The sequence below is a fragment of the Nannospalax galili genome, unplaced genomic scaffold (assembly GCF_000622305.1).
Source record: "Nannospalax galili isolate Female #2095 unplaced genomic scaffold, S.galili_v1.0 scaffold811, whole genome shotgun sequence".
NCBI lineage: Eukaryota > Metazoa > Chordata > Mammalia > Rodentia > Spalacidae > Nannospalax > Nannospalax galili.
The window spans coordinates 580,394-594,218 of NW_008329150.1; the positions used below are offsets into that span (position 1 = coordinate 580,394).

Below are 13,825 nucleotides of genomic sequence, written 5' to 3' on the forward strand. Positions count from 1 at the left end.
TCAACTTTTCTTCACATTTGAAGGGAAATGGGTCACGGGATATGATATTTGAAAAATGTGACATTGTTGAAAACTTAATGTCCTCTGCCTAGACCTGGATGGGCCGCACATCTCTAGCCCTCCCACGGGTTTGTCACCACACTCTTGCCTGTGTCTCCATCCTACCCTGAGAACCCAGAGTTCAGGGATCTATAGCCTAAATCCTCACCACTCTGTGCTTCCCTATACTCAGGATGGGCAGGCAAGATGGGAAGGTCTGCCCTGGGTCCTGGGATTCCTTACTGGCAGAAACAACCATTTCACCAGGGACAGCCCCAACAGCTGTGTTCTATCCTCTGCCAAAAGCTGAACAGAGCCAGGTTCAGGGGTCACACCAGGAGCTCACACAGAAGTAGGCCACCAAGCTGCAGTCTCCCAAGCTTACATGTGTAGTTAGCTGTGGGAAGGAGCAGGAAGCAGATCTTATCTCTGCCTAATTAGGGACCAGGCATCTGGGATCAGGCTAGTCAAGAGCCCCAGGAGCCAGTGCCGCAGGTGCAGGGCCTCCACAGAACTGGAGCAGCAGGCTCAGGCTCCAGCATCTCACAGGAAACAGAAGGCTGAACAGTAGAGGAGCTGGTTCCCCAGTGGACTGGAAGCTATGGGATGGCTTAGCTCCACACTTAGGGCATGGGTCCCTAAGTACACTTACTTTGGATACCATTAGATCGCCTGTCCTCCCCACACACATGTGCAGGGACCTTTCTGATATGGGAAACCAGTAGACACTCAACAATAAACTGACTGCAGGATGAGGAAGAGAGGTTGGGTACATGGTGGAGAATAAAAGAACCAGGATGCTGCTGGCTTCAGGGTGTCTGCGGCTCCTGCAGACCTGCCTGGTGACAGCCCACAATTCACTACAGCTCTGAGTTCAGCCTCCTGCTGGAAGGCAGCAAATTTGCCTCTCCAAATGTTCCCTTGAGTGTCCAATGAGATATACCCAGCACTAACCCCTCTTCCAGGAACAGTATGGTCATCTGCCAGTCGTGGAACTAGAACTCCAACTTCTTCACATGTGAAATATATCCAACACACTTACCCTGGGTGGCTGGGGTACTACAGATCACAGCAAATGACAAGGACCCAAGGTCAGCAAGGTACCCAGAGGGGCTGATTTCTGGCACCTTGAGGGGCATCACCATGCAAAGCTGGCCTGGATCACTCCCTAACTCCATCACTCCTTCAGCATGGGGACTGTCAAACTCCATGGGCATCGGTGCCAGGTGACGGCCCCCTGTGCCTCAGCCTCCACCTGCATCCCCAGTAGGTAGAGCCAGTCCTTGGGTGGGCAAACATCACCCTCTTCCATAACTGTTTCCCCTTCTTTTTTCAAACTGCCCAGGCCTGATCCAGGCCTTTGGGTGCTGGTTGTGAACAGATAACCAGCTATGCTGACTTGGGTATTTGTCAACAGCTCAGCGGAAGTCTCCTTTTTATGCTTAAAATAAAACCAACATCAAACCTGTCAGCAGGGCCTCCCTTAGTGCTTCCTGTTTCTAAGGGCTGCAGCCTGCAGGGAGGAAACACCACCCAACTCTGGGGGGCAGATGGGCCACCCCTCCCCCGTAGCCCTTTGTGCACCCAGGGAGTACTGGCTGCTCCAGCATGGGGTAGGGGGAACTAACCTGGGAGACTAGACACCCACTATCAGCGATTCCACAGGGCCCAGGCACTGTAATGCAGCTTAGCTCAAAGGGCCCAGAATTCAAGGTCCCAGCACAAGGAAGCCTGTGCCACCCAGCTCTCTACAGAGGCCCAGAAGCAAGAGTGGCCTGTCCAGGGGTCACCCAGGGTTACAGGCAAGGCCACCACCCTGGACTGCTCTCCACAAGTCCCTATTCCTCCAACAACTCCCACTTCCCACCCCTACTCTGTGGTTTGGTGACCACAAGCTTCCTGACCCCTTGGGAAGTCAGCAGGTCTGAGGAAGGATGGAGGATACCAGGCTGAGGAGGCTCTATGCCCCCTGCTTGCCTTCCCCTACAGCTCCATTCCTGATATAGGGGAAAGAACCCACTCCCAGCTCTAGCCCCACTCATTGGCTAGCCCTCTCCTCACCCATGAGGGAGCCAGGGCTTCCAGGGGAGTTGTGAGGACACCCTTCAGGGCAAATCTCAGGCAGAACCCATCACTGACCTGCCCACCAGATCCAGGGGTCAACAATTACTAAGTTTTGAAGGCCATAGCCCAAGCCTTCTCCCACCCTTTCCCCTGTGAACAGAGAAGTCTGAAGGACCAGCCCTTGAGAAACAAACATTTATTAACCAAAAGGAAGTCAGAGTAGCAGACTCCTAACCAGTCCCTCCTATAGTCTACCCATCTAGGTCAGTTGCCAAAGACCAGGAAGAGCAATAGATAGGCAAAATCCTCCCAACGCTCCCCTCAGGGTGAGTTCCCAGGAAGCCAGGACCTGCTCAGTAAGGAGGAGGAAGTCAACAGAGGAGGACAGAGAAGGAAAGAGGGAGGAAACAGAGCCTTAGGGCAGACAGACTTGGCACTTAGCTCCTAGCTCAGTGGAGACGGTAAGCACCCCAAATTCAGCCTCACCAGAGGAATCAAGCATGGGCACTCATGTCACAAACCTTGTTTTGGGGGGAAGGGGAGGCCAAGTTCAAGAGCAAACCTCTGCAGGGTCAGAATTTGCTTGTCAGAGGGCGCTGGTCTAGGTCTAAGCCTTGGCCTCTACACCAAGTTCACCCAAGGGAGCTGACTCCTGTCTGCCCAGAAGTGAAGAATGGGCCAGAAGAGGTCAAGGCACCAATTGCCTGTCCACTTTGTCCTGCTGGGAGGTCTAAGTCCAAGAGGTTTAGCTCTCAGTGGCCCGAGCAGGCTCCCGTGCCTGGCGCAACCCATATAGCCACTTGATGACCCTGGCATTGCGCTCAATCACAGACACCCCATAGGGGACACGCTCCCGGGTCCTCTCCTCCACCGTAGCCGAGCTGCGACGGGAGCAGCCCCCTTCAGAGCTTCCCGGTCCAGCACTCGGCCCAGCTAGAGACACGATGTCCGAGCTGGCCCGTGCCAAGTGGGCCACCCCTAATCCTCGTGCCTCCTCTGGATCCAGGCCACAGAAGTTAAAGAAGCGCTCGAGGTCCGCTGCTGCCCTGGAAAAGCGCTCGCTCAGGTCCGACTTGGAGCGTTGCAGACCAGGTGGCCGGCCGGGGCTGGAGGCGGCAGTGGTGCCTGGGAATGGGCAGGGCCGCGCAGGTGAGGCAGGCAAGGGGCGAACGTCCACTCGGCGCACCGCAGCCGTACTGGGTGGAGGGCGAGGAGGGGTGGCCGGCGGGGCCTGGTGGGTAGATCCCTCTGCCGGTCCGGAGGTTCGGCTGGCCTCTGCAGGGGATGCTGGACTATCACACAAGTTGATGAGGCTGCTAAGGATGTCGAGGTCCAGCTGGGGTCGGCGGCCGGGGCAGGGCAGGGCTCGGCGGCTGGGTGTGAGCACTGGGCCGCGAGTCCCAGGGCTAAAGAGGGGCTGTCTGGCCAGTGGAGGCTGCACGGGCTCCTGGCGGGTGGTGGCCACATGAAGGCTCTTGACGTACTTGGCCTTGTCAGCCTCCAGGCGTTCCACGGCACTCAGTTTCCTGGCTCCCCCATCGGCTGGCCTGGGCAGCAGGTAGCCGGGAACCTTGGTCCGCAGGCGGAAAGGTAGCGCGGCGGTGGCGGGGGCGCGGGGGCTCAGCGTGTCCACAGGCATGGCCGTTACATACCCCGAGGGCAGAAGCGAGGAGACAGATCCTAGCACAAAGTTGGCAGCTGGGCGCCGGGCTCTACTGCAAGGAAGGAGAGAGAATGGGCTGAGCACACTCAGACAAAGGCTCTGCCGGGGAGCGAGGCCTGCCACATTATAGAGGCCACGCCCCATCCTAAAGAGAGCCAATCAGCGGGAAGAATACAACTACAGGATCCTGTGGCCCCACCCACACCCCTTGGGGTGGGAGGGGGTGGGCGTTGGGAACCTGGCACGGCTGAGGCCAAGAGGAAAAAGGTAGAGAAGGCAGGCCCGCGGTACCCGCAAGGCAGGCTCAACCTCGGCGTCCTCCGCTCAACAGTTCCATCTGCAGATAGGGGAACTGAAGCCGGGGAGGCAATGCATCTCCCACCCCTCACTCCCAAGCAAGGGGGTACTGACAACAGGGCTGTTGAGATTGAGTGACCAAGAGAAAGGGGTCCAGAGGAGCCAGATACCACCCCTCACCCACCCAGGCAGGAAGCTGCTCAGTGCCAACCACCTGCCTGGACATGCCAGGCCTTCCAGGGGCACAGGAGCAGAGACTGTAAGAGAGGGGCAGAAGGTCCCCACCCCCATCCCACAGCTTCCATGATATAGCTCCAAGGTCAAGCCCATAGGGATCCATGCATGCCTGTCTGGGGTAAGCATCAGCCCCAAGCTATGCTACAGCAAGAAAAACCAGGTCACAGCCCTTCCAGAGCTATGCTGCAGACCCCAGCCAGCAGCCATGATGTGCTCACAGGCTACAGGGCCCATGCCTGAGTGTGTAAGTGGTTGCCCAAGAGTCAGATGTCAGACCAGCCCAGGCATCAAGCCAAGCCTATATCTCAGTTTCCAAGGAAGATCCAGGGTCAGAGAGTGTGGGCACATTATCCCCTACCACCCAGGCCCCTCAGAGATGCTGCTGCAGAAAAACCTTCTTGTTTGTAAAGAGAAGGGGGAAGGGACTTAGTCTGAGGGATCTACAAGGGGACTTGCAGTTCAGGCCACCCACACCTTTGCTGTTTGACTCGGCAGCCATTGGCCCCCCACTAGCTCCTGAACCACACTCACCACACTTCACATTCTCCATGGTTGTATGTGGCAGGTGGTCACTGCACCAGGCAGCACTCAAACAGAGCATGTCCACCCACAGGAAATCCCTGGCCTAGACATCCAAGACAGGGAGTCCCTATGAAGAACAGGGTTCCCAGTATGTACCAGACACTCAAAGCTACCCTCTCCTGTACCATCCCCAACAGCCTGGGAGCCACTATCCCCACTTTGTAGATGGATAAACCAAGACTCTGAGAAGCAACTTCCCTAAGTCCCAGAGGAGATAAAAGAGCACATCCCTAAGAAGCCAATCCTGAGTACACTAGCCCCCACTGCACCCATTTCTCCCCATACACTCCCCTGTTTCTTTTCTCCTTATCATAGTCATAAGTATCACATAACTCACTGTGGATATGATTGATTCATTTCTTTGTTGTCCTCAACTCCCTGACCCTCCATGAAGGCAGAGGTTTGGGCTGCTTTGTTTACTGGGTCTCAGCTTCATGGCAATGCTCTCAGAAAATGGTAGGTATTTCACAAGTGTGTACTGAGCTGAAATGCCTCCAGGAGTAGGCTGTGAACCAACACACCAATGAACTAGAGAAGGCCTGCCCACTACAGACAAGTGGGTCCAAGGTGGGAAGTGGAGGTTCCCGGAGGCAGGTAATCCAGAGGCAGGCACTCTCTAAGGTTCTTAACCCTGAGCAAATTCAGTGATCGCTGAAAAACTACTGCCTGTACTGGGCAAGCATAGCATGTCTGCACCATCTGCCCCAGCTTGAGACCTCAGCACGGCAGGGAATAGGGCTGGAGGGCTACTGACCAGAACTAGAGCAGCTCCCAAAGTGCAAAGACCTGGTAAATGGAACAGGAAGGCTGGCCCCCCTCAAGTGGACCCCCAGATGACCCTCGGCAGGAAAGATCTGACCAGAACAGCTGCTCTAGAGCTCTATCCAGGTAGCCAGATTCTGCCCCACCCCCATAACCCCACATCTGCCCTGCCACCCAAACCAGTCCAACTAGTTGGTGGTGGCGGAGGTGGTTCCTTCCCAGGCACCATCTCAGAAAGAGGAAGGAGGTCAGAGGGGCAGGGCCAGGGCAGAAGCCACCCCACCCCCACCCCCAGCTCTTATACCCACCACCTCTGGCTGAGCCTGCTGGCCCTAGGGTCCACTTGATGGGAGCAGTTGGGACAGATGCAAGTCACCAAGCCTGGTTTGACAGCCAGCAGGGTCTCCAGCTCTCCCACTCTACCCTGCACTGCACCTTGTGCAAGAGGCAGCTCTTAACAGATTCAGTTTCCCTATCTGTGAAATGCAGTTAAAAATAGACCTCCATGCGCCTTCGGGTTAGCTCTGTGGAAAGATAAAATAGGTTCGCAGTACCTGGAGAATGGGCCGCTCTGGATGAACCAGGCTCGCTGCTGTATGTTAGGGCTCTGACCCTGGAGTGCAAAGACCTGCCCCATGCAGCGAGCGCGGTCTCTTAGCCCACTGCAGAAAGGCCGGTCTGAGCCCCAGCGGGGACAAAGGAGGCATTTGGAAGGGGCTGATCACGATGAGCAAACGGACCTGCACCCACCCACGTCACAGATGCCCCTGCAAGGGGCAGCACCATCCCAGTCGCCAGGCAATATTTAATGTCCCCCTGGGGTCTCTTCGCACCCATGGACTTTGAAATGCTGCCACGAATGCCCCCAAATGTACCATCCCCTCTGGTCACCATTCCCGGTCGTGGTCAGACCTCGTCCCTCCCCACAGGTTCCCACGGTGTGGGTGACAGGCCAGGAAGTCCTCGATTCGGTCTCGGCCCTTCCTAGCTTGGAGGCAATTTAGGGAACTTGGGTCGCGGCGGTGTGACCCTCCCGATGCGCTGTCCTCTCTGGCTGGAATTGTATGTCTCACCGCCGGGGCTGCAGGCCACTGTGCCCCCCAATCCATGCGGCCCGGCTTCGGGCACGTACCTGGCTGTGGGAGCTGCTGCCGCTGCTCCTCACGCCCACCTGGCTCAGGTAGCCCGCGTTTGCGCAACTTCCGGCGGCCCGACAGGCGAACCCGCCGGCCCAGCAGAGGGAAGGAGAGCCAGGCAGTGACTGCAAAGCCAAGATTGGTGGCCGGGTGTGGCAAGTGACCCGATCGCCCTCCAGGCTCACCCAGCCAGGCTGTCCCCGCAGCCCATCTAGCGCATAGAGCTGGGAGATCCAAGCAGCCACCCTCAGAGATCGGGACCTTCACCGCCAGGCGCAGGAAAGTGCTCTTCCCGACACTTAACCCCCCGGAGTTTAAGTGAGACGCAATGGGAATCAGTGTGGTTAGGGTAGGCTTCTGAGGCAACTCCACTGTCATCCCAAGTTGACTAATGGAAACCCCGGGCCAGACCAGGCTGAGTCAGTTGCCCAAAGTCACCTGGGGAGTCTACCTGGGTACTTTCCCTCCCACCACGCCTCAATGGCACTGTTTTTTCCTGTAGACCCCTGAGCAGGTGGCTGGTCCAGGTTTCCATGAACCTGGACAGACCGCGGTGAGCCACTCAGGGCTCCAGGTAGCCCACTGCACCTTAGTGCCCACACCAGCTCTGTGCCAGCTGGAAAGGTCAGGAGGGACATTTAGTGTGATGTGCCAGGGGCTGGCCCATTTAACCTTTGGACCACAGGACCACTTGGAGGGAAGCACTCTGGAAGCTTGGTTTCACAGACACTGCAGTTCTGGGGTGCATGTTGGGGGCGAGGAGGGTGTCCCTGGGAGGGCTCCTCTGTTCCCTCCACCAGCCCAAGGCCCAAGTCTTCTATATCACCTCCCATACAATCACAAGGTCCAGGGAAGTAAATGCCCACCTGGCCTCACCCTTGAGTCCTGGGAAAGACAGAAGAAACCTGTTCCCCTCCTGTGCCTGGAAACTGGAGGAGGACTCGGGTGGGGGCAGGAGGAGACCACAAGTGGCTCCTGTCAGCTTTCCTTCCTCCAGGGCACAGAAGCCCCTCTAGTCCTGGGTATTAGAGGAGAGCCAGGCCCCCACTAGGGCCTGTCAGCTCACTGCCTGGCCCTGGATGGGATGACAAAGGGACTGGAGGGAGCAGCCCTCCAGCACTAATCATGGATCCTCAGAGACAGAAGCACTTGTCAAGATGAAATGGGGGTAGGGGGCACAACTGCACATTTCCTTCTTCCTTGGCAACAGGCACTGTGTGAGCCTTTTTTTTTTTTTTTTTTTTTTTATTCCTTCCTCGAATTGGGGGGTGTGTGAGAACTTGTCTTTTTCCTCTTTTTTTGGAAAAGGCGCTTTTTGTGCATTTTTTTTTTTTTTTTTTTTTTTAATTACCATTGTTGTGTCTGTTTCTGTTTTGAGACAGGGTTTTTCAACATAGTTCTGGCAGGCCTTGACTCTGCATCCTCCTGCCTTAGTCTTCCATCCAAGTGCTGGCATTATGGGTGTGCAATGCCACGCCCAGTTCTAAGCTCTTATTATGTTAGCTGGTTTCTTTCTTATACCTGGTCTATGAGGGAGATAGTGCTATTATGTCCATTTTACAAATGAGAAAACTGAGGCCTTGGAGAAGTGAGGCCACTTGTCTGAAGTCACACAACCAGCAAATGGCAGATCTAGGACTTGAACCAAGGCTGGATCTGGGAATGAGAAAGGTAAAAGACAGAACAGGAAATTCTATAAGAGCCACAGCAACCTTGCATGGGCTCCAGGAGAAGCCAGCTTTGCAAACATGTCAGGCTATGGTTCTGGGCCTCAGTTTCCTCAGCTATAAAATGAGGACAGTAATAGCAATGTCTTCCCAGCAGAGCAGATTTCATTACTGCTGTGCTTGACCCTCCTTCTGGCTCCCAAGGATAAAATCCAGCCTCCCGAGGTCCCTCAGGTCTCAGCACAGCTCTATCACCTCATCTATAACTTCCTGCTCCAGCAACAAAGCCCTCCTGGCTGGTCCTGAGCATGCCAAGGTCTTTCTTGCCTCAGGGCCTTTGCACCATCTTCTCTCCACCTAGAACCTTTCTTCCCTCACTTCAAATGCTGTCTCTGAGAGCCTTCCCTGTCCATCCTGTGATGCTCCCACTGACCCTCTTGCCCCTTTTGTTCCCTTCCAAGCATCTCTGCCCATCTGCCATTTCAAGTGTTCACTTATCTGTCCCCTATTATCTATCCTCCCACTGGACTAGGAGCTCCACCACATTCTTTTGTGGCTTCTTCCCCGCAAGAACACACAAGAGGAAACATCACTGACCAAGTGGCCAGACCCAGCCCAAGGCCAGTATCAAGATGATCACATCAAATACATTCAGCCTGGCCACATGAGATGGCTCATCAGGTAAAGGTGCTTGCTGCTAAACCACATGGTGGAAGGAGAGAACCAAGTCCTGTAAATTATCCTCTGACCGCCACATGTGTGTTCTGGCATACCCTACACACATAAACAAATAAATAAATGTAATTTAAAATTAAAAATACAGCTTTCTGTATGTAAATCATACTCCAATTTATAAAAGGAAAGGGGAGGACACAGAAATGCCCCTATATCCTCAGTCTACCTCCCTCTCATTTGACAACAGATTATCCTGATCTTGGTGATCAGCTGATTCCATGGGCATTTCCTCCTGTAATTAATAATTAGCTTATGGGAAAAGACCAGGGTTCCTGAACACCATATCTCCTCCAGGCCACCACCTTACTGCTGTGCTCAGACCTACTTGATTCCTCTTCCAGCCTCCTACATCCCATTCTAACTAGTTTCTAGCCACTTCCAGCCACATCCTGTTCATCCTCCAAAAACCCAGAGTCCAAATCTGCAGGGCTCTGGCCCGACCCACCCCACCCCACAACACCCATACCTCCTTTGCCGTGTGCACGCAGCAGGGACTCAAATCCCAGCTCTGCCAGCACTGAGACCCCAGGGAAGAAGCTCAACTTCTCCACACCTCGGTTTCCAAAGCCTTAAAGCAGGACCAACGAAATGACAACCTCTACCAAAGTGAAAACTGCCAGGACCATTCAGCACCAGATCCTCAGGGCCTGGCTCATGGGTAAGAAGGCCTCCACCAGCATTCCACAAGTCTAAGAGCCACTTAGTCTAAGATGGCTAAGGCTCAGTTACTTGAATCAGCCAGCTTTTCACAAAGAAGATATGCAGAAAGAGGCTGAGCAAGGTGGCACAAACCAGAATCCCAGTACTCATGAGGCTGAGGCAGGAAAACTGTGAGTCTGAGGCCAGCCTGGGCTACAGAATGAGACGGTTTCACACACACACATTTCTAAAAACCTACCAACGTGCCAATGAACACAAGGAAAGATGCTCAGCACCTCTGACCATTAGGGAAATGCAGATCAAATCCACGTCAGCACACAGCATCAAACCCGTTATCATGGCTCCTATCCAAAACGTGCAAACAGAAAATAAGTGTTGGTGAGAAGCTATAAAATTAGAACCCTGAGCACCACTGGTAAGAGTGGAAAGCAATACAGCAGTTCCTTAAAAGATTAAGCATAAGGGCCGGGCGTGGTAGTGCACACCTTTAATCCCAGCACTTGGGAGGCAGAGGCAGGCGGATCTTTGTGAGTTCAAGGCCAGCCTGGTCTACATAGTAAGTTCCAGGACAGCTGGGGCTACAAGGAGACCCTGTCTCAAAAAGACCAAAAAAAAAAAAAAAAAAAAAAAGATTAAGCACAAAATGACCAGAGCATCACCTAGAAATCATTCTTCCGAACTCGTACCCTAAATGAGAGTGGACTGCACCCCACATACTGCACCCAGCAGCATCCATCAATCCATCACAGCCACGAGGTGGATGCAGTCCAAGTGTCTATAAAGGAATGCAATGGGTAAACAATGGTAGTTCACATATATACTAGAATATTACTCAGCCTTTAAAAGGAAAATCCAGGACTAGAGAGATGGCTCAGCAGCTAAGAGCACTGGCTGTTCTTGCAGAAGACTCAGGTTCAAATCCCAGTACCCACATGAAAGCTAACCACCTATCCCTTCCAGGGGCATCTGATGCCCTCTTCTGTCCTCTGAGGGCATTGCACAAGGACACACATGCAGGCATAACATTCATACACATAAAATAAAAATAAAAAATAAAATGAAAAATCCAACACATGCTGCAACATGAATGAGATTTGCAGACATCAGGCTGAGTGCAATAAGTTTGGTACAGAAAGACAGATGCTGCATGCTTTTATTTACATATGGAACTTAGAGCCAAAATAAGAGAAACAGGGTAGGGTAGTGTTTGCTAGGGGTGGGCTTGAGGGGGTGGGGAAGTGATTGTTTATGGGGCATGGAGTTTCTTAAAAGTGGTTAAGATGGGGCTGGTAAGATGGCTCAGCAGGTAAAGGCACTTGCCACACAAGCCTGGAGATCTGAGTTCGATCCCCTGAACCCACGGTAGAAGGAGAGAACCAACTCCTGAACACACACACACACACACATATAGTAATAAATAAAAAATTTTAAACAGTAATGTTTAAAGGGGGAAAAAGTGGTTAAGATGGTCAAGTTTATTTTATAAACACACACACAGTGCAGACTATTGAATCAGACATCCTAAATTCACCCATGGCAGGTGCTTTGTATACTTTCTTCCCAGTGGAAGATGGGTGAGTTTCCAGGGTAGGTCATTTTATGGCATTCTGCATTACCCCACCCGCTTCTTTCCACCTGCTTCTTTCTCTATTCATTGGAAGTCTGGCTCAGACTTGGTAGGGACAGGGAAGCTCTCCCATGCAGCAGAGAAGGATCAAGAAGGCTCCAGGCACCGGGGAGGGGCTAGCCCAGCTGTCCAGGTCAGAGACACCCCACTGGGCATTCTCCCTGGCAGGCCAGGTCCCAAGTTATTTCTGGAGTCTTCCCCAGGATCTTGTCCTGGCCTGCCCAGGAGTCAGCATTGCTCAGGACAGCCTTGTACAAACCCCAGGAAGGAGGCAGGAGGGGGCCACTGCGGGAGGGCATGGGTGGGGATGCCTACGACCGCGAGCTCCTGCCTGGTCCTCATATACCCTCCTCCACCAATTCGAAATTCGGGGACTCAGTTTGCATCCTAACAAAATGAGAAAAAAGGCAGACTTGCAGTGGAGATAAGAGAGAGACAGAGAGACAGAGACACACAGAGACACAGAGAGACAGAAAGAGAAAGGTCTTAGGGAAAAGCCTGACACACAGGATGAGGTGAGGCTTTAGCCAGACCCACAGCCACACCCACTTCCTGTCCTACATGGTCCTCTGCCTAGGCTTGAGTTTACCTTAATGTTTCATTCCAGCTCAGAATGTGAAGAAACTTGCCCAAAGTCACACAACCAGCCAGTGACAAATCACAGGCAGGGCAGTGATCTCATGACTCTGTAGATTTAATCATTGACTACGTTTTCTTAGTTGCTTCTCAAAGAGGTGATCCAGGCATGAGGTCCAGGATGGAAAGGCACATTATGCTGTGTGTTGCATTCACCTGGCCCTTTTGCTCAGTAACATGTTAATCTTGGTGTGGGCCCTGCCTGTACATAAAGGGCTCATTATTTCCCATCAGCCCCTACTGATGGCCACTCCACATCTGTTAGGTTCTGCTTGTTAAAAGCCACCCTGCAACATCACAGTACCTATGTTATTTTGTCTAGAAGTGAGGTAGCTGGATGGAGGTGTTGCACTTATAATGGTGACAGCCATGCATATGGTCTATAGAGGCTGTCTCGGCTGACACGACCCCACCCCATCCCTAGCACAACAGAGCAAATGGCCAACAGATGTTGGCTTTGTTCATCCTGATGTAGCAGTTTGGGATACCCCTACATTTTGTACCCATGGTGAGTACTTCATTCTCCTTGTCACATTCTGGTGGGGGTAATGATAAATGAATCTAGGGCACAAGATGGAGCAAACGCTGCTGAGAAAAATAAGGCAAGCAAGGGCAAGGCTGGGCTACACGATGTCAGGAAATGTCTGTTGAAAGGATGAATGAGGCGGAAGGTATAGCTCAGCTGTTAGCATGAGCTTGCCTAGCATGCCAGAGCCCTGGGTTCCATCCCATAAAATTGGGATGTAATGGCCACACATGCTTGAGATCAGAGGCAATAGTGACAGAAGAATCAGGGATCCAAGGCCAGCCTGGTGTACATAGTAAGTTTGAGGCAGGCCCAGAGCCAGGATAGGGTCCAAGAAGAGGATGGGCAATACCCTTCAGAAGAGATTCCTTACTCAAATCCAATGAATCCCATGACTAGGGCTAGAAGGCACACAGGGACTCCTGCTTAATCAAGTCTGTGACTTTGAGCAAGGGGCTCAACTTCTCAGAACCTCAGTTTCCTTACCAACAACAGCAACCTAAGGGGGAATAGAGTCCACCTAAATTAGATGCTCCTCAGGGGAGGTCCCCAATCTCAGAGTCTGGTGACTAGCAGCTTTGGCTTAGGGGATACCCATCTGGAGCAGATTCCCAAAAGGCCCTAACAACTTCCAGGTGATGTTTTTCTGCTGCCCTCCCGAATCTAACCCAGAGAGGCCCTCTGACAGGGCAGCGCTGGGATTCTGGACTGTATAGACCGAAGGGTTCCCAATGAGGCCGGCCCCTGGGGAAAGAAAGATGCTCGGAAGAATAACTGCAAAGACGGGGTGGGATACGGGGGGCGGGGTGGTCCAGCCCCGGGATCCCCATGCAGGGTCCCCGCCATAAGTGACCAGCAGGGCCAGCCTGAGCCTCTCAAGGCAAATATGATCTGCTTGGAGTAGAGGCTGCAAGGTAGGCGGGGACACTGGACCTGGATCCTCTGCAGCTGGACCTGGCCAGAGCGCGTGGGGACCCGCGAGCTCTTCCGAGCGGGACGCCCTGGCTGAGCCACTGGCCAGGTCGGACGAAGATCCCCAGGGCCGGGAGGAAAAGGAAGTGAGCACGCCGCCCCCGCCGCCGTAATGGTTCGCCCCGGACTTCCTGATTGGTCCGTCGCTTCCGTTCGAACGCCGCGCCACCCGTGTTGCCAGGCAACCACGGGAGCAGCAGAAGCTGGATCAGCTGCCCAGCC

General features: G+C 53.6%; 1 protein-coding gene across 1 annotated transcript; it reads right to left on the bottom strand.

Moving 5' to 3' along the window:
- Window positions 1-2,705: 2,705 nt before the first annotated feature.
- Fam110a (family with sequence similarity 110 member A) lies at window positions 2,706-3,818 on the bottom strand. Its single transcript, XM_029564111.1, has one exon. It carries the CDS (start codon window positions 3,740-3,742, stop codon window positions 2,849-2,851), a length of 894 nt encoding a protein of 297 aa, XP_029419971.1. The 5' UTR covers window positions 3,743-3,818; the 3' UTR covers window positions 2,706-2,848.
- Window positions 3,819-13,825: the final 10,007 nt, after the last annotated feature.